At 32.3% G+C, this 22,043-nt stretch overlaps 1 protein-coding gene across 1 annotated transcript; it reads right to left on the reverse strand.

The window, feature by feature from the left end:
* Window positions 1-1,353: 1,353 nt before the first annotated feature.
* On the reverse strand, window positions 1,354-22,007 carry LOC146997116 (protein transport protein Sec61 subunit gamma). Its single transcript, XM_085816677.1, has 4 exons — window positions 21,871-22,007; window positions 9,913-10,012; window positions 7,149-7,251; window positions 1,354-1,531 (listed from the first exon to the last, which is right to left on the reverse strand). Exons 2-4 carry the CDS (start codon window positions 10,004-10,006, stop codon window positions 1,522-1,524), a joined length of 207 nt encoding a protein of 68 aa, XP_085672803.1. The 5' UTR covers window positions 10,007-10,012; window positions 21,871-22,007; the 3' UTR covers window positions 1,354-1,521.
* Between the last annotated feature and the right edge of the window lie 36 nt (window positions 22,008-22,043).

Genomic DNA, 22,043 nt, shown 5'->3' on the forward strand with positions numbered 1-22,043 from the left:
GTGCTGGCCCGAACATGCGTGTTTTTAATCTGCTTGAGTCAACTCATGCAATACTTGGCGGATGAACTTCTACATCAAGTTTATACGAAGCACAACGGGACTAATGAACATAGCACTAATGTCTAACTCCTTAGCAAGCTCTCGAGTGGTTGCATACTAATCTTCTTCGACAGTAGTCCTTGTTTTTGAACCTTTTGTTATACGATACAAACGATGTTATATGTTAACAAACGATGTTATATGTTATACGATACAAACCTTCAGTGTTATACGATACAACATTAGTACCTAAAGTTATACACATAATTTGGTGACATTCTGCAACAGAACTGGAATTAAATGGTTCTAATACGGTAGCATGATAGTTCCATTTCAGACACCTCGTACTCAAGGATATTTTTTCACAAATTTTACAACATAGTGTCATTAGAGGGAAAGCAATTCTTTCCCTCTAATGCCAAAAAGTGTTTGACAAAATATGATTAAACACGCAGTGTAAACTGTTTGCGCATACAATATTTGCGATGGTGGGAAACTTTCATTAAAACCTGATAAACAACATTTCTGGCCAAGAAATGCATGGGAAGAATACATATCACTTTAGATTTTTTTTAGTATTTCAAGATTAGGTTTATCCCTTCTTTCTTGCCAACTGCTGAATAGAGTATAATCAATCTGGGAAAAAAAAATTTTTTAGGAAATTTCTAATACTAAGAAACGACATTAATCTGTTAAGCGCTGCGTTTTAAATCTGAGCGTTAACCGTGCTGAGGTAAGCAAAACATCCAATCAGAAATCGGAAAGAAAAACGTTCCCCAAGAAAAAACGAGTAAACTCGGGAGCGGCACTGAACGGATTAAGGAACTAGAGCCTCACCGTACCTGGTTTATCAACTCAGGTCTTAAGATATATTTTTCAGATCAAATGCAACAGATAATTGTATAATTTGCACTTCTTAAGTGATTTTCTTCCTTGATGTATATACAATTTTATGCATATTCACACAAAATTTCAACTATGTAATGGGAGGGGAAAACACATCCTTGCATGATAAGAAAATACAAAAAAAAAAAAAAAAAAAAAAAAAAAAAGCCCATTCGAGTTCAGCAATGGATATATAAGACAGAGATTTTGCTTCTTGTGCGGAAGGTAGGCGGGGGAAGAAGCATATGTTGCATTTAGTATCGTATGGTACCAAATTGTTAACTTGAAATGTTTTATTTTATATATTGTTAATGTAAAATGCCTTTTTGCTAGCAATTTTCATTTCTTAAAAATAAAATTCTTAGGGTATATTTATTAAATATATTGTTTTACTTTAGATTACAAAATAAATCTGGAGAATCTCAAAGATAAAATGTTAACACATATGAATTTATTATGAATACTCTTTTTTTCAGAACCAAAGCATACTGATTTATTTTATAAAAAAATATTTCTCTCTGTAGTAGTAACCGTTTATCAATTCGAATGAAACTTGACTGATGGATGAATCTTTTCATCGTAGCACATGCAGAAATTTCACGAGCCACTAAAATTAAATAAATAAAATTAGTAATCACATTTGACAGAAAATAAACACTTGAAAAAAAAAATTAAATAGAAATTCTACTTTTTTCAATATACATTGAAAAGCCATTACATTATGTACACTTGTTAATATGAAAGAACACCAGCTTTCACACGCTTTTGAATTTGTTCCAATCATTGACGGGAGTTAACTGTTTTATCTGATAATTATTAAAATAAGATGGCTCTATCAGCATTAAACATAAACTCTAACTTATAGCTTTGTAACCGGAAAAAGTTCTTGCAAATTCATTTCCCGACATACATTTTCATTAACGGATGCACTTTTGCTATAAGCTTTCCAAACACAATATTGCTTTAATGATTCCCAGTCATTTACTGCTAGCTTTGAACTGATTATTATTGTAACCAACTTTCTAAACAGTGGCTTTCTGCTGCAACATTGATGCACTAATTAAAATTCCTTGATCACATTACTCCTCAATACAATTCTTCCACATCTGGATATTCCAATTTTGGAATTTCCTTTACTTTCTTCTAGTTGTTACAATTCCTTTTAATATTTTCTGTACTCTTTACTATAATTGTAAGAATACTTGAATGACAGACCAGACAGTGTTTCTCAACATACTGTGCAGCGTACATTGCTGTGTATGGGCCTATGCAGCCGAAGGCTGAAGCATTTTCCTGCACTGATGACATGTCATTGCCAGCTGCATCTGCCATGGGCCAAGAAACATTGGAATTGGATATTGGAAGAAAGTTGCAGGTCCTATGAATCACGTCTTCTGGTCCATCACATTGACGGGAGTGTGCTAATTACGCTGATTCCCAAAAGAAACCCTGGCTCTCAGAGATGCAGAGTTGGAAACATGATGGAACAATTCCTAACGTTTATGCGCTACATGAACATGGCTGCAGATCAGGTTCACCAATCAACGACAACAGTATTTCCGGCAGTGGAATGTGTTTACCAGCACGATAATGCACCACGTCATAAGGGTCAAATTGTCAGGGACTGGTTCAAGGAACATTCCAATGACTTTCAAGTCATGTTTCAGACTTCAAATTCACCAGATATTAATCCAATACAGCATTTGTGGTCCTAACTGGAAAACCAAATTCGAACTGCCATGCTCGCAATGTGCGAGAACTGCAGAACCAATTGGTGAGTGCTTGGTACCAGATACATCAGACTAAATATCAGCATCTTGTGTAGTCAATGCCATGTTGGATGCTGGCAGTTTTGAGGGCTAAAAGTGATCCTACATGTTATTAACAGAGAAGAGATTGTGCAGGGCACAGAGTCACTCCATGCGTTGAAAATCAACAATTTTGACCGGAAATATTTCATGTTAATGCATCGCCCTTCTAGTATCCTGTCCGACACTCCCCTTGGAAGATGCATTGTGATATATACTTGTTTTTCTTTCTTAGAAAGAAGCAATCGTTTCTTGGAATCCATAGGAGAATGCGTGACTCGGTTAACTCGTGCGGCCATCATTGGTTCGAAAATTTTTATTATGAGCAGTTTTAGCTTCGTGCTCTCGAGCGTTTCCTTTGTTGGTCTGTTGGATTATTTTATAGTAATGGCTTACAAACATAAATTTACCAAATATGAAAAAGAGATGGAATGTTTGAGATTTCTATTAGATGAAGTTGAGTCTTCTGAAGAAAAAATTCATCAAGAGAGTGAAAATGAATCTGATGAAGAAATACACAGTTCTCAGAACAGCGAAAGTGTATTTGAGCAGAATGATGATGAAAATCCTGATTTAGAATTAGCAAAAATAAGACTGGCAGAAATAAAAACCAAATCAAAAAGTGAAAACATCTTCTCAAAATATAACTCATTTACCAGGATTAAAAGGAACTGCACACAATATAACGAAGCTTTTAGAAAGTTGGGAATTATTTTTCAATGCCAAAATGATATGATCCATTGTACAGTGTACAAATATTTATATTGAAAAAATATCGGCAATTAAACAAGAGATCGCGATGCTAAAATAACAAGCGAGTTGGAAACTAGAGCACTTTTTGGGCTTTTATATCTGTGCGGCTTGCATAAATCGTCACGTACGAATTGAAATTTTATGGAACACAATATTATATAAGAGATTTTTTTTTCTTCTCAGTTAGCTACAGTTAGATAATGTGACCGATAGTGAAGTTCGGGGGAGAAGAGGGGAAGTGGACAAATTGGAGGCTGCGAGGGAATTTTTTGCTGATTTTAATGAATACAGTCAAAAGTCGTTAATTCGGACACCCATAATCCGGACCTCAAAGCTAAAAAAACTTTCTGCGCATGCGCCGCGTTGACACATGAGCATAGGCGTTTACGCGTGTGGCTAAGACCTTTTACAACTGCGCATATGCGTGTGCGCAAGCACAGAATACGTTTTTGCGTGAGCGTTTTATGTATAACGTACGGTATAAGCTAAAATTATCTAATTATCTATCTCAGTTAATGTTGATGATTGCATTGTTCCTTCATCTTCGAATTGGATCCGGCTTATTATTTTTTGCAGACTGTAAGAGCAATTTTATAAAAGTAAACTTGAACTTTCGATTATGTCAAATAGAATTTCCAATTCTGGAGCTCCAAAAGGATCGTACAAAACGAAAGTATGTTTCGATGTCCATCAAACAAAACGTGGAATTGCTGCAAAAAATGGATAAAGACATGAAGAATGTCACAGAGAGGTTAGTGAAAACGAAAAAATTTCGATTGACAAGTTAGTTGGTATTCTTGGCACAGCAATTAACGGGACTTGAACAGCAGAACTTTGTAACTGAACAAGAAATTATGTCTGTTTATAGAATTAAAGAGAAAGTATTATCACATAAAACGAAGCAACTTAAACAACTTACATTGAAAGAAATGTTTAATAAAGTAAACAAATAAATATGAAGCTTTTTTTTTTTTTTTTTTTTTTTTTTGTAAATTTTAATACACTTTAGATTATAATTGTGTTCTTTATTTCATAAATTACGGTTTCATATTTTTAATTTTAGAATTTCTGCATGCTATCTTAAGAGATTTAAACTGACGATCTATAATCCGGAATCGCCGAAATCCCGACGAGTCAGGATTAACGAATTTTGACTGTATTGCAAAAGACTTACATTATTGGCAAATATGTCATTATTGATGGAAAATTACAAAAATTTCACGGCCTGTGTTCCTTTTGTCGTTATACACCCAGCAAACCAGTGAAGTATGGAATCAAAATATTTGCCTTAGTATTCTAGACCTTTTTACAGCTATAACATGGGTATATATACAGGACAACAGTCGGACTTTCACAGTTGAAAATTTACCATTTGAAATTACAAAACACCTGTGCACCCCATTGTTTGGATAAGGCAGAAACTTAACAATGGATAATTGGTATAGGAGTTATCCTCTAGCAAAAGAACTTTTATCAAAGAAGCTAACCATTGTAGGAACCCTGAAGAACAAAACTGAAATTTCCACCGAGTTCATCAAAACAAAAACTAGGAAAGCTTATTCTTCTATACTTGGGTTCCAAAAAGATGCAACACCAGTATCGTATGTGCCTAAAAAGTCAAAATGTATAGTTCTGTTATCTACAATGCATCGTGTGACACCATTGATGAAAATGATGATACGAAAAAAGCAGAAATAATTCACTCTTATAACGACACAAAAGGTGGTGTAGCCAAAGTTGATGAAATGTCATCATTATATTCGACAGTTCGAAAAACCAACAGATGGCTGATGGTACTTTTTTATTGCATGTTAAACGTTGCTGCAATAAATGCTTGAGTTTACTTATTATCAACAAAGACCCCTCCATTACAATACAGAAATAGGGGAAAATTCCTAAAACATATGCCGTTATCTCTTATACAGCCCTACATACTAACAAGAAAATGTATGCCAATGCTTCCCCAAAAGTGCTTTGTAAAAGCATCAATAATGCTACTTCTAGTGAATCAGTAGAATAATTTTTCATGTAAAATTATTTCTTCTTATGTATGCCAAAAGTATATGCTAAATTTTTATCCCTGATTCGATATGCAATTATTTTTAGTAGGATTTTTTCTAAAATACTATTAAAACAAGTGTTCTAAAGTAAATGAATATAGTTTCTTAGTAAAAAATTGCAATTATTGCTTATAATCAGATGGTTTTTATAAAATGTGTAGAACTGTCGGGTTAACTGAGTGATCATAATGTAATGGTCTTTGGTGTATATATTATATATTTCAACTATGTATTTATTAAAAAAATCAATACAAAAAATCAGAAAGACTTCAGATTTTAAATCACGCCCAAAGGGGCATTTTTTTTAATGTCTTGTGTGTTACCTTTATTTATTAAATATCATGTTCTTTGCACTTAAACCATAAAATTCAGTTCAACAGCAATGTCGCAAACTAATTTTAAAATGAGCATATCTAGAATTTCCAATACACATTTCCATGCGCTGGAGATAAAAATATTGCGATTGTACCATACAATACTGCGATTGCTCATTTTTAAATCATCGAGTTTGTTAATAAAAAATTCATTAAAGTTTTACAAAATATGAAATCGATAATAAAATAAATTCCAAATTTGGGCTTTCAGCTGCACATATTCGCAGTAGGATTATGTCATTCAAAATTAGATGGCACCGTTGTTTTATCACAATGAAAGAAACATACATACATTTATGCAGATTCTTCATTATCTAATTTCTTTAAATATAAAACAGGCAATAGTATTTGGTGGCAATGATTTGAAAAGTGACAAAATCACAAAATGAAAACAATAGGCCTTCAGAGACAAAGACCCTTAGGACTAAAAATGCATATCAGAATGGTGACCCTTGTTATAAAAACTGAAAAATTGTCATGCATATGGCTGCCAGAATTTGGCAATTTCTAATAAAGTGGTTGTGATAATACGTAAGTACCAAATATTGCACACACAAAGCACTGTTACAGGTTAAAATTAGGTACTTTTACACTGCTGTCTTTCTCTTCTTATTTCATCATTACAGGCTGTGAATGTTTTGTTTTTTAGGTTATTTAACTACAGCAAAGCCTCAAGGGCCATCTGCACAAAGGGAGGGGTGCCTTCGTGGAGGACTTTATAAGAGAACTGGCTTGTACATACGTTACACATGGGGAAAACCACGAAAACACCCATGCAGCCTGCCCATTCGCGGGATGCGAACCTCGAACCGTACTACCAGTGTTCAGCGACTTTACCGCTCCGCCGCTGGTGGGCCTCTTGTTTTTTAGAAAACATATGAATGAACAAGGAACTGTGACTACTGGCTAAAATTTAAGATTACAGATGGAAAATATCTTAGACCACGGAGGGTTATTAATTGATTCTGAGAAAAAGGACAGATTTTCAACATTCTTATTTAATACTGACATAGGAAATTCAAAATAACTATGGGAAGATAAATTAATTCAATGCTGAAAATGTATAGAATAACTGAATTAATATACTGAACGATTCAAGATAAAGCGATATGACCATATTTTTTAAAATTATTCACCATTGTTAAACACTTAGAAATTAAACAAAATACATTTTTAGCAATAATATGAGCATATTCTATAACTGCCATTTTGTTTAAAAATTTACTTACACAATGATGTTATTGATGGGAATATGAATAAGCTTAACAAAGAAACCAATAAATCCCATAATTGCAAATCCTATTGCTGTTGCCATGGCAATTTTTTGGAACTCTGAAATGAATTGTGAAAATATTATACAGTGGACATTATTATAATTACAAAATACAAAATGAATAAAACTATACATAATATAAATTCATTTACTTCGATATCACATAACCTCATTAAGCACATCAGAATATATATATATATATATATATATATATATATATATATAAAAAAAAAACCACATATTTTTAAAAAATAATTTCTACTGAAAAACACAAATCTGGTTGTAACGAAAGTTTTCAACCAAAAAATTTCTTAATTTTTAATAAAGTTAAAAAAAGGGGGGGGGAGTACCTTTAACGTGGGTAGTAATTAACCACCTAAATTTTCTGACAAAGTTTTGGTAGTTTTTCAAAGCCTTCGACCCAGAAACTTGGTGGCTGTGAGTCCGAAAACAGATCAACCTTATTTCGGACGTCCTAACTAAGTTTGCTCTTTTGTCCAATTTTAAATGGTTGACTAAATTCAAAACAAGCTGTTTGGTGCCTTAATCTCTTACTCTGCAACATTTGCTGTTATTTGATAAATTTATAATATATTTTTATTTTAGGTGGTGACTTTATATTTTGTTTGGTGATTTGACTTCTTTTAAAAAATTTATTCTGTGATACTTTCATCATATTAACTGCATTGTAATCACATTAAGTGATGTATTTTCCACGTTTTCATATACAAATGGGACTTCAGCAATTCATTAACAATATCCAAATGATAACATTAACCATAATCGTTAAGTGGTGTCTACTGTACGAGCATCCTGAAAAATTACGTTGAGCTTATTTTCAAGGAAACAGGGTTTACTGACAAAAGAATTATATTTATATATGGAAAAAAATATACGCCCACCAAAAAAGCTCACTCTATTCAAACAAAATGACACAGAAAAAGATTTCCTTGCACAAAGAAAATTGTCTAATCCAAGCGCAGTTTAAAAATTACTGCACTTATGATAACTGTTGATTCAATACATATCCATACAGCTCTAATAAGCTAGTGCTAACTATAATATAACCAATATCCCAGTTATTTCAAGAGGCATACAATTCATTATTTATCCCATTGTGTATATAAGCAGCATTCTTTGCTGTGTTATTAACCAAACAACCATGGAATATTTAGAGCCAAGACTGAAAAATAAAATTCCATAGTATATACTGAAAACAACAAAAATTGAATGTTTTGGATAAACACCAAAAAAAGAAAAAGCTTAGATTATTTTAATCTGAACACCTACCTAAATATAATTGAAGAAATACTGCCTAGCTAACTGGCTAAATAAAATTAAGCGGTTAATTAATTAAATATGTATAATACGGTCAAAAGTCTTTAATCCGGACGTCCATAATCCGGAATGATCTATAATCTGGACCTCAAAGCTACAAACATTCTGCGCATGCATTAATGCATAATAAATGCATTATGCGTTTAGGTATGCATGTTTAATGTAAAACAGATGGTATAAGCTTAGCTAAAATTATCTATTTCAGTTAATGTTGCAGATTGATCGTTCCTTAATCTTCGAATTGGATCCGGCTTATTATTTTTTGCAGACTGTTAGAGCAATTTTATAAAAAAAGTAAGCTTGAACTTTCGATTATGTCAAAAAGAATTTGCGATTCTGGAGCTGCAAAAGGATCTACAAAGCGAAAGCATGTTTCGATGTCCATCAAACAAAAAGTGGATAAAGGCATATCCTTTGTTTCTCTAACCATTCCAAAATCTGTTTATCAATTTCACGCTGCTCAGCGGGGGGCATCACAGCGCGCTATGAACTGGAAGTTGATCTGTCAGCACTATCCTTATCTTCAGGGCAGATGTTTTAATTTTATTCAGCTTATAATTTCTTACTAAATGTAGTATTTCATCTCGATGTACTCTGTCTTTGATATGATTTAAATCAAATTCCTCGTCATTATAAATATCACGAATACACATCAAATAGCTTTCTGGTTCCAATTTTCTAATTTCGACTTTGCGTAATGTGTGCTTTACGCATGTACGCGTTGAAAGAAATGTTTAATAAAGTAAACAAATAAATATAAAGCTTTTTTGGTTAATCTTTGGATTATGGTAACTTGGCGATTTTTTGGCGACTAACCCTGCTACAGCAACCTGCTAGTTTTTGTTTGGACGCCATTTTGTTTTCATGAAGAAAAGGCTTCTTTTTTCTTTAAATCAAAATTTTTTTCCAACAATCTGCTAGCCGAATTACGCTTATGCTAGAACTTTTATGGAACGAAATTGTTTGATCATGATGAAGATTAGGTGCGAAATTGGGAAAAAGTGCAGAATCGCACTGTCTCCCAATTTCCATTAACGCATGCGCGTGTTGAAAGAATTGTTTCAAGAAAGTAAACAAACAAATATTAAGCTTTTTTTTTGGTAATTTTTGATACACTTTAGATCATAATTGCTCTTTACTTCATAAATTACGGTTTCATATTTTTAAAATTTCTGCCTGCCATCTTACCAGATTTAAATTGATGATCTATAATCCAGAAAAACCGAGAATGCGGAATCGCCGAAGTGCTGACGAGTCCGGATTAAAGACTGTACTATTTTCAAAATCAACATTTCAAACTTATATTTTACACAACATTAATTAAATAAAAATGATTTTACATTTGCAGAAATGACACAGAAGCTATAAAAGTAATATATTACCCTTTCTGTCAGGTTTAGTACACCTCTTAACTAAGCGAATAGAGTCCTTGGCAAACTGCCTGCCAGGCTCTATAAATGACATCACTTGATCCATGGTAACCTACAGAATAAACAATTAAGATTATGTTATATATCACATACATAAATATCCCATCTCATTTCAAAATAAAAGATAATTAGTCAACTCCACTGTTAACCTATACTATGAAACCCTTTGAATTTAATGATTACAATTGGCATATGAAAGAAGAGATACACATACTAATCTTAACAAGTAGACAAAAATATAATTTTCACAGTTGATTTTTCCACTAATTTATTTTGTAAAAATTTGCATTTACATCAGAAATACTTTCAGGTTTAAATTACAGATACCACTTTACCAGAAGCTACTTAATATACCCTAAAAACACATATAAAATCTTATTTTTCTACTGGAGCTTGGTTCTCATGTATGAAAACTTTTATATGCAAAGAAAAAATTGCAATAAGAATTTATTATCTTTTATTACTAAAAGATATCAATTGTGAAAATTACTGAAACTACTGCAATAATTTTTTTGCAAGAAAATTTGCTGGAATTTATTATAAAAACAAAATAAAAAATTCAGATTGAAAAAACACAATAAAGGTATAAGTATGCCTCTGAATGCCCATAAAGGAGTGAAAACCATGAGGGAAAGAGCGAGTTTTTGAACTGTCATCGAAAGAACAAACTAATAAGATTTTAGAGGTATTAAATTTAAAGAGGATACAAGAAGATAAAGAAACCAGTACAATATTATTTACACTCTTAACTGTTGGCTTTGATTTGAGTACACCCTGGACGTCTCAAGAACATAAAATACTGTCTGATTGATTCTGCCAAGTAATCAGCCTGTATGACAGTGAGTTTGAAAGTACTGTTGCAAATAAAATAATACCAGTTCTGAAATCATAATGCTACATGTCTTTACATGAAATCTTAAAAAGAAAATTTGTGAAGTACCAAGGGCAAGCAAACACAAAAACTTCCCATGGAACTTAATCCCGATATGGAAGTCACAACACCATGCTAATGATTTCTTTAACTTCTTAAAACCCCATGAAGCATCTGTTAATATACAAGCTAGTATATTAGTCAGCAGGCAAATTTCTGTCTCTGCATCTTGCAAGCCACCTAATGGTATACTAATACACAGCAAACCCAATGCACTGATCAGTTTGATTAGGTGCCCATAGTTATGAAGCTCTTAAGTACCGAGCTGAACATGTTGCCCTCCTATGGATGTGCTTACTTATTACATAACGCTGATAAGGACCAGTAGCCATGTATTCTATCATCAAACAAGTAAAAGTGCAGAAATTTGAGTGATATATCTTTCGAACAAACTTGTGCGACCAGCTTTAAGCTAAATGGAGTCACCACAAAAATATTAACACAAAGTTTGACTGCTTATCATCTAACAAAGCATTTGTTGCTGAAGGTTAACGCTAGCACAATTATCCATATACCAAATTAGAATCATTAATTTAATAATTAATTTGAAGTTTTACCTTAATATGGTAAATACTCAGACATGTATAGCTTAATGCCATGCGTGTTATGTTTTTAGTACACCAGGCTTGAAATGACAGCTCATATTATTAACGGGCAAGAAGCAGCTGCCTATAATTTATACTATTTTTGGTACAACTCTGATAAATGCCCTAATTTCACCAAATGTGGCGATATGTGTTTTGAGCTGGTTTTTGGCGCAATTGCGTGTTGTATGGCAACCATGTCGATGTTGAAAAGTCTTTTGGTGGAGTAGTTTAAATTGCTAGTTGGTTCGTGTCGCGTGTGTTTTTGAAATGGCCTATGTTGCGATGAAAGACGTGGTGGGAAGGTTTCAGCGGCGTATTTTAGATTGTGTGCAGAGTAAATTTAGTATGAAAAGATACGATGTTGGAGTTGTTAACGAGTCTTTTGTTCACGGATGTATTTGTGGGGATCGTAGTGTATTTTTGGAATTTCTGTCGGAGTCGGGACTTTTAAAACGGAGTTTGATGTGTCCGAAATGAGGAGCTGATATGAGAACTCGGACGAAAAAGGTGTTAGACTTGTGTGGGTTTGCAGTAAAATTGTTTCTAATAAAGTATGTGGGTGTCAGCGGAGCTTAAGGTTTGGATCTTGGTTTTTGTGTAGCAAGTTAACGTTGGAGGAAGTTTTTATTGTTACTTTCGAAATTTTGAATCGTAGGAAGGCATGTGATATAGCAAAATCGTGGAAGTTTTCTTCACAGACGTTGTGTGACTGGCGAAATTTTATTAACGAATGTATTTTGGACATTGTATGCTCTGTATCTGAGAAGATAGGTGGGAAAGATATTTCTGCTTTTAAAAGAAGCTTTCATTATGGTAAGTGCATTTTATTTTATTGTTTTTATTTTGTAGAATGTTATATTAATTGTTTTTTGTATGAATTTCTGTTTTTATTGTTGTTTTTTGAATTGTCTGAAATTTATTTTAGTTTATTTTCTTGATTTGTTTTTAGTGTAGATTGTGCAATTCGTAGATGTTTTTTAAAGTTGAAACAGAACGCTGTGTACATGGTATTCTTTGAAATTTATTGTTGTTATGTTAATTTATTAAAGCGAGGTGTGCGTAGTTCGTAGCCCACAGTGTGCCATTCGTAGATGTTTTTTTAAGTTAAAACATGTCGCTGTGTACATGGATTCTTGTCAAATATTTTTGGTTAGAAACTTTACGTTTTTGCTATCTAAATTTTTTGTTTTGGATTTTTAGCTTAAATCGTGTGTTCAAAACGTAGTTTTTGCATGTGCGAAAACCGTGTTTTTGGAGACATTTTAGGCTTAAAGTTCGAAATGTAGACAAAAAATTTAGATAGTAATATGGCAGCATGAATTTTCTCGCCAAAAACATTTGGCGACTTGAGGGCGCATATCAGAGTAGTTCCCTATTTTTTTTATTTCATGTAATTAACAATTAACTTCAACAGTTTAAATTTAGCCTATCTAAATCAGAAATATACTTATGTAAGAAAAAAAATTCTTAAAATTTTGATTTACATAATAAGATATATAAATCACACTTAAATCTGGAACAGTACTTTGGATCTCCACTTAAATTTGGGTATTTTTCCTCTCTGTCCTAAAATCAGTAACCACTTATAAATCTCTTTGTATTAAGAATATGAATCTCAAGAATAAAAAAAGTCAAATTGCCATCCATGACTACTAGCATCTCTAAAAGAAAAAACCATCATTCTCTAAATCCTTTTCTCTACTTCGACATCAACTTCTAAATTATTACACACACATGTATTTTAAAAAAAATTAATCAAAGTTAGTCTTATGATATCACGAAAAGATAAAATTCTAGACATAGAAAGAAAGGATAAGATATTCATTGATTAAATCAAAACCTTATTGTAAAAATTTAAAAATGACACAATTTCTATAAGCAAGAAACTATTCCATATATGCAATCCGACAATAAATAAATACACTGGTAAATCACAATTAAAGGATAATGCAAAAATAAAAATGTAACTGATACTTAATAATAAAATTAATATAAATTTGTACAAAAGCAATAGCTAATATAAATTACAATGTTTCGCAGTTGATTATTCACAAAATACTGAAACGAAAACCCAATTTACAGAAATTTGAAAATGATGGAAAAATTAAGTCACCTCTAGTGGAAAAATTTTTGCTTTAATATGGTATACGGTCACCTCGGACAGATATGCATACCTCACATCTTCATTTCGTAGATTGAAACAAGGTGTTGATTAAATCTTGTGAATTGCACTCCATTCTTCTAAAAGTTCACTTTTTAGCTCCTGGAGGGTCTGGGGAAGAAGTTGGCAAGATGAAATTCAGCCAAGGCATTTCACACAAGCTCAATCGGGTTTAAGTCGGATGAGTAAGGTGGCCAATTCATTCGAGTGGTTGCTTCTGTTTGCAAGTATTCCAACATAATATATGCTCGAAAAGGCCAAGCACTGTCATTCATTAGCGAAAACTCTGGGCCAACAGCAACCCTAAATATCTGGCTTGGGGTTCCAATACCTCATCCACATATTTCCGAGTGATTACAGAGCCTCCCTGAAAGATATGCAGCTTCATGTGACCATTTGTCATGATTCCTTCTCAAACATTTAAACTGCAGTTGTGGATATGGGATATTTCGTGGACAAGGAAAGACGAGTTGCATGTTCCTTCCTCTCTCCAGATCAAAACATGTCTAGAATCACTGTTCAGACTATACCTGGACTCATCAGTAAACAATACTTGGGCCCTGTCATCTTGGCTCCATTGAACATGACGAAGACACCAGTGTACATGGGCCCATCTGAAAGTTGGAGCGAGTGGCACACAAACCATTACTTTTCTCGCATACAGTCCAACATTGTTAAGCCTTCATGCAGAAGGACAAAGGCTAATTTGAGTTCATGTGACAGCCTGAAAGTCTATAACCAAATCGCTTGCAGTCGCTTTGCAGTTTTTCAAGCCAACAATGACAGAAAAGGATCTGATGTAGTTGCTGCTCCTGGTCGCTCTTGACCAAGCTGTCTAACAACTGATCTAGTGCTTGAACGTGGCTCCAAACTCTCAAAATATCCATCAAAGTGTCATATTGACACTTTGATGGATATTTTGAGACACTTTGATGGATATTTTGACACTTTGATGGATATTCAAAGCTTGGGCGACCTCCATTTGTATTTGACCTCCCGTGATTCTACCAATTATTCCCCCACTTCTGACCTTTGAGTCATAACTACTATACATTGATAACTCTCAGAAACGACATTAACTTTAAACAACACTACAGACCGGAATTCCAACATGTGCCTATTGCGCACCACATTGTTAACACCGAATTTGCATATGCATGGAAGTGCAATTCTGTGTTCATTTGTATTTAATTACCATGAATAATTACTGGGCAGTGGTTGCAACATCAACTTAGTGAGCATAATTTTTCTTATTATTCTTTAATTCTGATGACCAGTGTACATCAAATTATTTATTATGTGGCAGGGAAAAAAATTCAATGCGACATCTAAGAGGAAGAATAAAATAAAGCAGCAAAAAGATTCAGCTTTTCACCTTACCGATGCATGTTCTGCAAACATATCATCTGATGGAAAATGAAAGAAAATAATGTATTCCACTATTTCTTGGACATTCACTGAAAATGAACGATATTGTTTCTCTATATCAGAGTTTCTTAAACTGTGGTTCGTGACCCTAATAGGGGTTACAGGTGCAGCAGGAGGTTGCCAAAAATTTAGCAATTTTGATATTTCTTTAACTTATTATAATTTTATAATTACCAAATATTTTTACATAATGTATACAAAAATATCTAAAGATAAGACAACGCAGACAACGAAAATGTTTCGATGCATTTTTTTTAAAATAGAAAGGCTTATTTTACATTAAAACTTAAAACTGCAATAGTATATTACAATACAAGTGAAAAAACAGACAGTTTCACTCACGCAAGTGTCGGATTTACAAAATACTTATGGGGTCACCACACCAAAAAAGTTTAAGAAACCCTGCTCTATTTGATATAGTTGTAAAGGAGAGATGCTTTCTGCTTTTGCCAAGTTGTAGTAAGTGCCAAACAGCGACTTGGGAGAAAGATTTTCCCAAAAATTATTTTAAGAATTGTACTTGGCTTCATGAATATTATGCTTATAAAATGCTTATTCTTTTCTGTAAATGATTGCATAGTTTATCTTCAACTCGTTCCAAGTCTCACTCTGATGCCTTCGTCTCAATGCCCTTACCTTTTCCCTCTGAATGATTATTTATTTTGTCCATCAAGAATGTGACTTAAAAAATGTTATTTGTAATTTTTGTTATTATTATACAGATTCTGTATAATAGTAGTTGTCTGTGTAATTAATTTGTAAATTTGATTTTCTGTATGTAAACATACAGTATATTGGAAGTTAGTATAGAAACCTTCTCTTACAGATATCAGACCAGCCCAATACAGTTTCATTCTCTGTTTACTACTCTGCATAATTAAAGCATTGTCTAATTCGAATGAAATAATCCATCGGTCACTCAGACATATATTACCTTCCACCTTCGAGTTATTAATATATAAATTGCCATGGATTTTTACTATAGTGTGAGCAGTCATTAAATTGAGAAGCTGAATGAACACATGACATATTTGAAAACCATATTCTTCAGAGATATGTTCTTTTGCTAAATAAGCATTTAAATCATCTATACAAACAATCTGTTTGCTTCTGAAAGGAAGTCCTTAAAGGTAATAATTTTTTCTAAGGTATTTGGTCATTCCATACTGATATCCAATAAAAAAATCTTATTTTATTTGTGGTCATAAAAGAGTAAAAATACTCTGTAGATATCTATTTGTTTAACCGTTGCATAGAAAGATTAGTACAGTAATAACATGTGGGAAGGTGCGAAGTTCAAACACATGAAATCCACAACTCACCTAGTGAGCAAAATGACTAACAAATGATATACTTACAGGCTCTAAAATATGGAATCATGATACACCAAAATTGTACAAGCTACAAGCTTGGAAATGCAGAGGAGCACACACTAAGTCTAGTCAGGCTTAGCATCACACAGTGCAAAAACGTTAATTATTTTTTCAGTTTCATTCAATATCAAAAATACTAAGCCACACTAGATGAAATATTTCCTAAATTACATTAAACCCTCATAGTCATAATTTAAATGAACTTAAAAATACAAAATCAAACCATAAATTAAAGAGCTCACCAACTTCCATGCAATACCCATCGCCATGTGATGTTACTCTGATTTCATAATGGAGATCAAGTCAAATGATAAAAAAAGGGATGGTTTATGAGAGGAGTTGAAAAATTTTGCACTTGCTACTGTGAAATGTTTAACTCTTAGCCTGTCGAGTTATTTTCTACAAATAACTTTAAAACTGTCGCTAATTTTGGACCGAATGTCAAAAAAATAAGCCTAAACCTCTGAAAAATGCCAACTACCCCTTTTGTGTTTCTCCCTCCCTCCCAGAATTTTACTTCAATGATTCCACTAAGTGAGATTGATTACTAGATGTTGTTCCCCTAGCTTCCCCAGGATGACTGTCTCAATGCCCCAGGGTGCAGCTGCAAAATGTAAAAGTTTCCTTCCTTAAAACAATCTTTTTTAAAAAATAAATTCGTTTTAAAACTTACGCAGTTAATTTTTTAAAAATTATTATGATTATCACCTGAATTTCAATGCAGACTGATTACATTGCTATTACTAAAATCTATTCTAACAGTAACTTTCATTCCTTCTGAGATATTGCTAAAACACTTAAAAAGCAATATTTATAGTTCGATTGCATTTCAAATTATTTCCGGTTTTCTGTGTTTTTGTCATAATCTAAAAATCTTTAAAACTTTCAACATTTTCCATATACTTCAACTGCATAATAAATTACTGTACTTTACCGTTTCGCCGGCGCAAATCTCGCTAAGCAGACTTTGTTGGCGACAACATAGGATATACACATAAAAAATGTTAACAAATATTAGTTCTAAAAATTTTTTATTTTGAGGGCATGAACATTCTAATATTGTTTATAATTTTGTAAAAAGTCAATAAATAAAGACAACAAAGACATTAATTAAGACATTAACAATTTACTATGCTATCATGGTTCAATATCCTGATTCGCCGGTTTGTATCACGTGACCCCAAGTGATCTCATCTCACGTAAACTACGCTACAAAAATCTAATTCTCTCAGTAATTATCTACATTAATTTCAAGTTAAATCTTAATTTGGAATACAAGTTTAAATGCAAGAATTATTTCAATTCGTACGAATAGCTTACTCAGAAATTATGTAAAACCGTAGTGCTTTACTTCGCTAGTGCATTTTCATTAGAACTGATGAATTTAACCCTTGATTTTTTTGCCTTTTCTATATTTTCGTCTTCGGGTGAGCGGTGTGATTGCATCCTAATTTACTTAATTACCGCGAATGATCTTGAGGCATAAAATTTAATTATCTTTGTAAATATTCTATGTAATTGTATGCCAGTATTGAAAGAAACAATCAATCCGGTTAGAAATGGCTGCGACTTGTTTTGAAAATGAGGTGTAAAAGGTTATCAGAGAAGAATATTCCGTTTGGCATCAGTTGTACCATTATTGGCGACTTTATCGTTTGCGCCGGCAAAACGGAAAAGTACCTAAATTACTTTAAATAATTTCTTTTTACCTTAAACATTTAGGTTTTATTTAAGGCCCGACACGGTGATAATATCAATATTAAATTTGCATTTTGCTTTTTTATATACATTTAAGATATTCAGAAAGGGAATTTTAACCTGAAACTGTTTTTGTTTATTAACAGAGTTTAAAAATTCTTGCCTTCCTGTCCAAGAAACACTATTAATTTTATCTGAAATAGGAAAGATGAAACATAGTTGATAATAAACAAAGCTATGTTGTTACTCATGAGTAACTCAATATAACTGTTTAGTAGGGTATTTTTGTAAAGAAAGATTTAAGATATTCAGAAAGGGAATTTTAACCTGAAACTGTTTTTGTTTATTAACAGAGTTCAAAAATTCTTGCCTTCCTGTCCAAGAAACACTATTAATTTTATCTGAAATAGGAAAGATGAAACATAGTTGATAATAAACAAAGCTATGTTGTTACTCATGAGTAACTCAATATAACTGTTTAGTAGGGTATTTTTGTTACTGTACATTTTTCAAAGAACAAATAAGCATTGTATTTAATATTTATGACAATTATCAATTATTTAATACTACATTATAATATGAACAATTAAACATTTTTTGGGTGCTATATTTTTTCCTAGGGATCCCAGCATTCATTTTTTGAAGCATTATGTTCTAAATAAATGACATTTTTTAATACAGCATTAGTTATTGACACCAAATCCCCAACAAAGGGAAATGCCTTGGGAGGATTTTTAAACAAAACTTTTTATTAGAATAAAGATTTTTATTATTTTAATACTAATAATAACATCTAAACAGTAATTTAAGTTCATTGTTGTTGAGTGAATAAAATTGCTGGATGTTGGTAGTTTGTTTGCAACCAAACGGTTCAGCTGCTTGGAGTCTTTATGATTTTACCCCATGCGTAACTTGAATTCAAGCCAATTTTATTCAGAAAATTCCCTAAGAAGGTATTCTCTTAAAACAGACAGCCCATGACTTGTGTTGCTTATTGGCTGCACTTAAATACATCGTTCTTATATTCCTCCCAATAATTTTCCTTCTTCAAAAAAAGTTTTTTTTTCAGCAAATTGTACAATCTACTGTTTTATTTTGTCTTTTTTATGCAAATAACCAGCTTCAGATACATATTTCATAAGTCCAGAAAACCCATTATTCGCCAAGTGGTAAGATCGATGAGCACTGGTAAAGTCTAGTGGCAGCATGAGAGATTTAGGGGTTTTAGAAGTGCATCGTGAATTACCAGTCTGTTTCCCTCAGTCTTCCACAAAGACTTCCTTTTAATTAGACAAATAGTCCCTGTTTGCTTTACCATAATCCAAACTCTTAAGTGTAGAAACCTCTTATCATAGCTGATGATGATGATGATAATTATTTTCTGGTTGATGTGTCAAATTAGCATAGTTCTATATTTCTACCAAAAACTGACACATATTAGCCAATAATAATAAAAAAAAAAGATTCAAATCCGGTTGTAGCTTAAACAGTATTTTCAGTATCCTAGTACCATATCAACAGTATTTCTATATTAATTGCAGGCATGCATTCATAAATATAACTGAATACTTGAAATAGTACTACAGTACAAAGTCCAAAATCTGGAAAGATCTAAAATGCGGACCTCAAAGCCAAAAACTTTTGTTTTTGGTATGCTTAACGCATGCACATTTGATTTTTCCTTCCATAATAAAACATGTGGAGATTTTCACTTAAAAATTCTGATTCTTAATTTCATTAGGCACTACATACAATACCTCGTTATGAAAAAACAATCATGTAAGCACAAATTTGTGAGATTAATAATTTGGCTCCAGAGCTCAATGTCTGCTAGGCATACATCTCAAACCGAAGCATTCACCAATTTTATATCCCTGATGACGATCTGGCAAGTCATTATTTATTATACTTTGCTTGCATCACTGCATGTTTATCAATACACAACAGCTTCAGTAATAACTCATGCAGCGATGTCTAATTTTTTTTTAATATTAGAAATTGAATAACGAGAGTACGGCAACCTTTCATGCTAACATTACACTTGACAATGATTATAGATATTTAAATGCTCTAAGAAATGCTGACGAGGAAAATTCAACAAAAATTTCTTTTCATATGCTAAAAATAGATTTTGTGAATGAAACTCACAGGCCAAAAGATTACACTCAGTGCTACTTTAATTAAGAATAACTGATATGTTATTCACCATAAACCCAGAAGCGGCGGCAGAATATGTCAGCACCGGACGGAAGAATTTAGGGAAGACTAAATTTTTGGAATTTTGGCATGAGGATGGGGAAGAACTATACAGTCAGACCATTCACCCAAGATCGAACTTGGGGTCACAATCCCAGTATACAGCAGTCTTTATTGCTCGGCCACTGGTGGTACCATCATCTCAACAATCACTCCTCGTTTCACAGTACTGATTAATAAAATTATTTAACCAGCTAAAAATTTACAGAACACTGTGCAATGCTAATAAAATATAAAATTATGAAGAATTGTAAGCACAGAATTAAAAATTAGACAATACAGTTTACATAATATAAAATACTTTAATGTTATGAACGAAGGAATCTTTTTAATGAAAAGCTTTTATTGAAACACGTATTATACGATACAGCATCAAAAGAATCATATACGAATATAATAAATAAGCAAGAAATTATAAAATTTTCAATATAAAAAAACCTTACATTAGAGTGTGTTTATATATTTTGGTAGCAGATGTAAAAGCTAAACTATAATTTTCACCATGTGAGGGAGACTCTCAACATAATTTTCAAAAACTGAGGAATATTTTTCAATGCTACACACAGAATAATGACACACAAAATGTTATTTCAGAAACATATAGCTACCATAAAAACAATATATAATAAATACCATTCAAAAATCATTCTATTTATTACAAAATATTAAAGAATGATTACAGAATAAAATTTTTTTTTCAATTTTAGTTAAGGAATTGAAGGCACGATACCACGATTTCTATTGAAATTATTATATTTGTAAATTGAAACTGTATGAAATAGATTTAAACAAGGTTATGATTTGTAAATTGAAACTGTATGAAATAGATTTAAACAAGGTTATGAACTTGAATTAATACAATAGTTATAAGTGTTTAACGTTTTAATAGCCATTTCGATTCTGTAAAAAATCAGAATGGCTATTAAAAAAACGTCAGAACTTCAAGAAATTACGCATGTTTAAATTTTTTCTCCTTTTATTTGCATTCAGTAACAGTCAGATTTGGTTATTAAACCCCAAACCTCTTATCCTGATGCATCGTGGTATTTAAATGTTAAATTAATTAATCTTTGAGAATTTTATTGCTTACTTTCTATAAATTCAATTTCTTTTTCACTAAATTTTAAATATTTGTACAGCATTCTCTGCTGCGAACTTGAAATCTAACATCCGAGAAAATGTGAAAAGGACCATGCGATATTTCCTACTCATTTCAGATTTCAAATAAATTTTGAGGAACAAAGATCAATTCATAATAAAAAAAAAGCAGGCTTTTTAAGGTACAAACCTTCTAAAAATGGACATATGATTTTGTAGCAAAAAAAAAAAAAAAAAAAAAATTACTTTGGTCCAACAATGTTGACTTATAAATCTGATTAAGTAACTTAAAAATAAAACTATATGGATAACTAAGACACAAAAATATGTTATAGCTACATACTACAAAATAAATTAACAGTATTCCTTAATACTTACACAGGTAGAAATTACGTCAATAAATCACTACTACCTTTTAACACGTTGCAAGCTTTTTAAGACAGCGCAGTAACTATACTCGTTTACCGACACGTCAACGAGGGCTCCATCTATGATTATGCAACTGACGTCATGCGTCTTCGTTCGAGAGTAATCGAAGGGAACTCTGGGAG

Source organism: Stegodyphus dumicola, chromosome 5 (genome assembly GCF_044657685.1).
Source record: "Stegodyphus dumicola isolate Sdum_Otavi_A_Nest chromosome 5, ASM4465768v1".
Lineage (NCBI taxonomy): Eukaryota > Metazoa > Arthropoda > Arachnida > Araneae > Eresidae > Stegodyphus > Stegodyphus dumicola.

Coding starts and splice junctions, on each gene's coding strand:
- LOC146997116 (XM_085816677.1), bottom strand. CDS start 10,006: ATGGATCAAGTGATGTCATTTATAGAGCCTGGCAGGCAGTTTGCCAAG. Junction 7,252..9,912: donor TACTAAACCTGACAGAAAGG/GTAATATATTAC, acceptor AATTCATTTCAG/AGTTCCAAAAAATTGCCATG.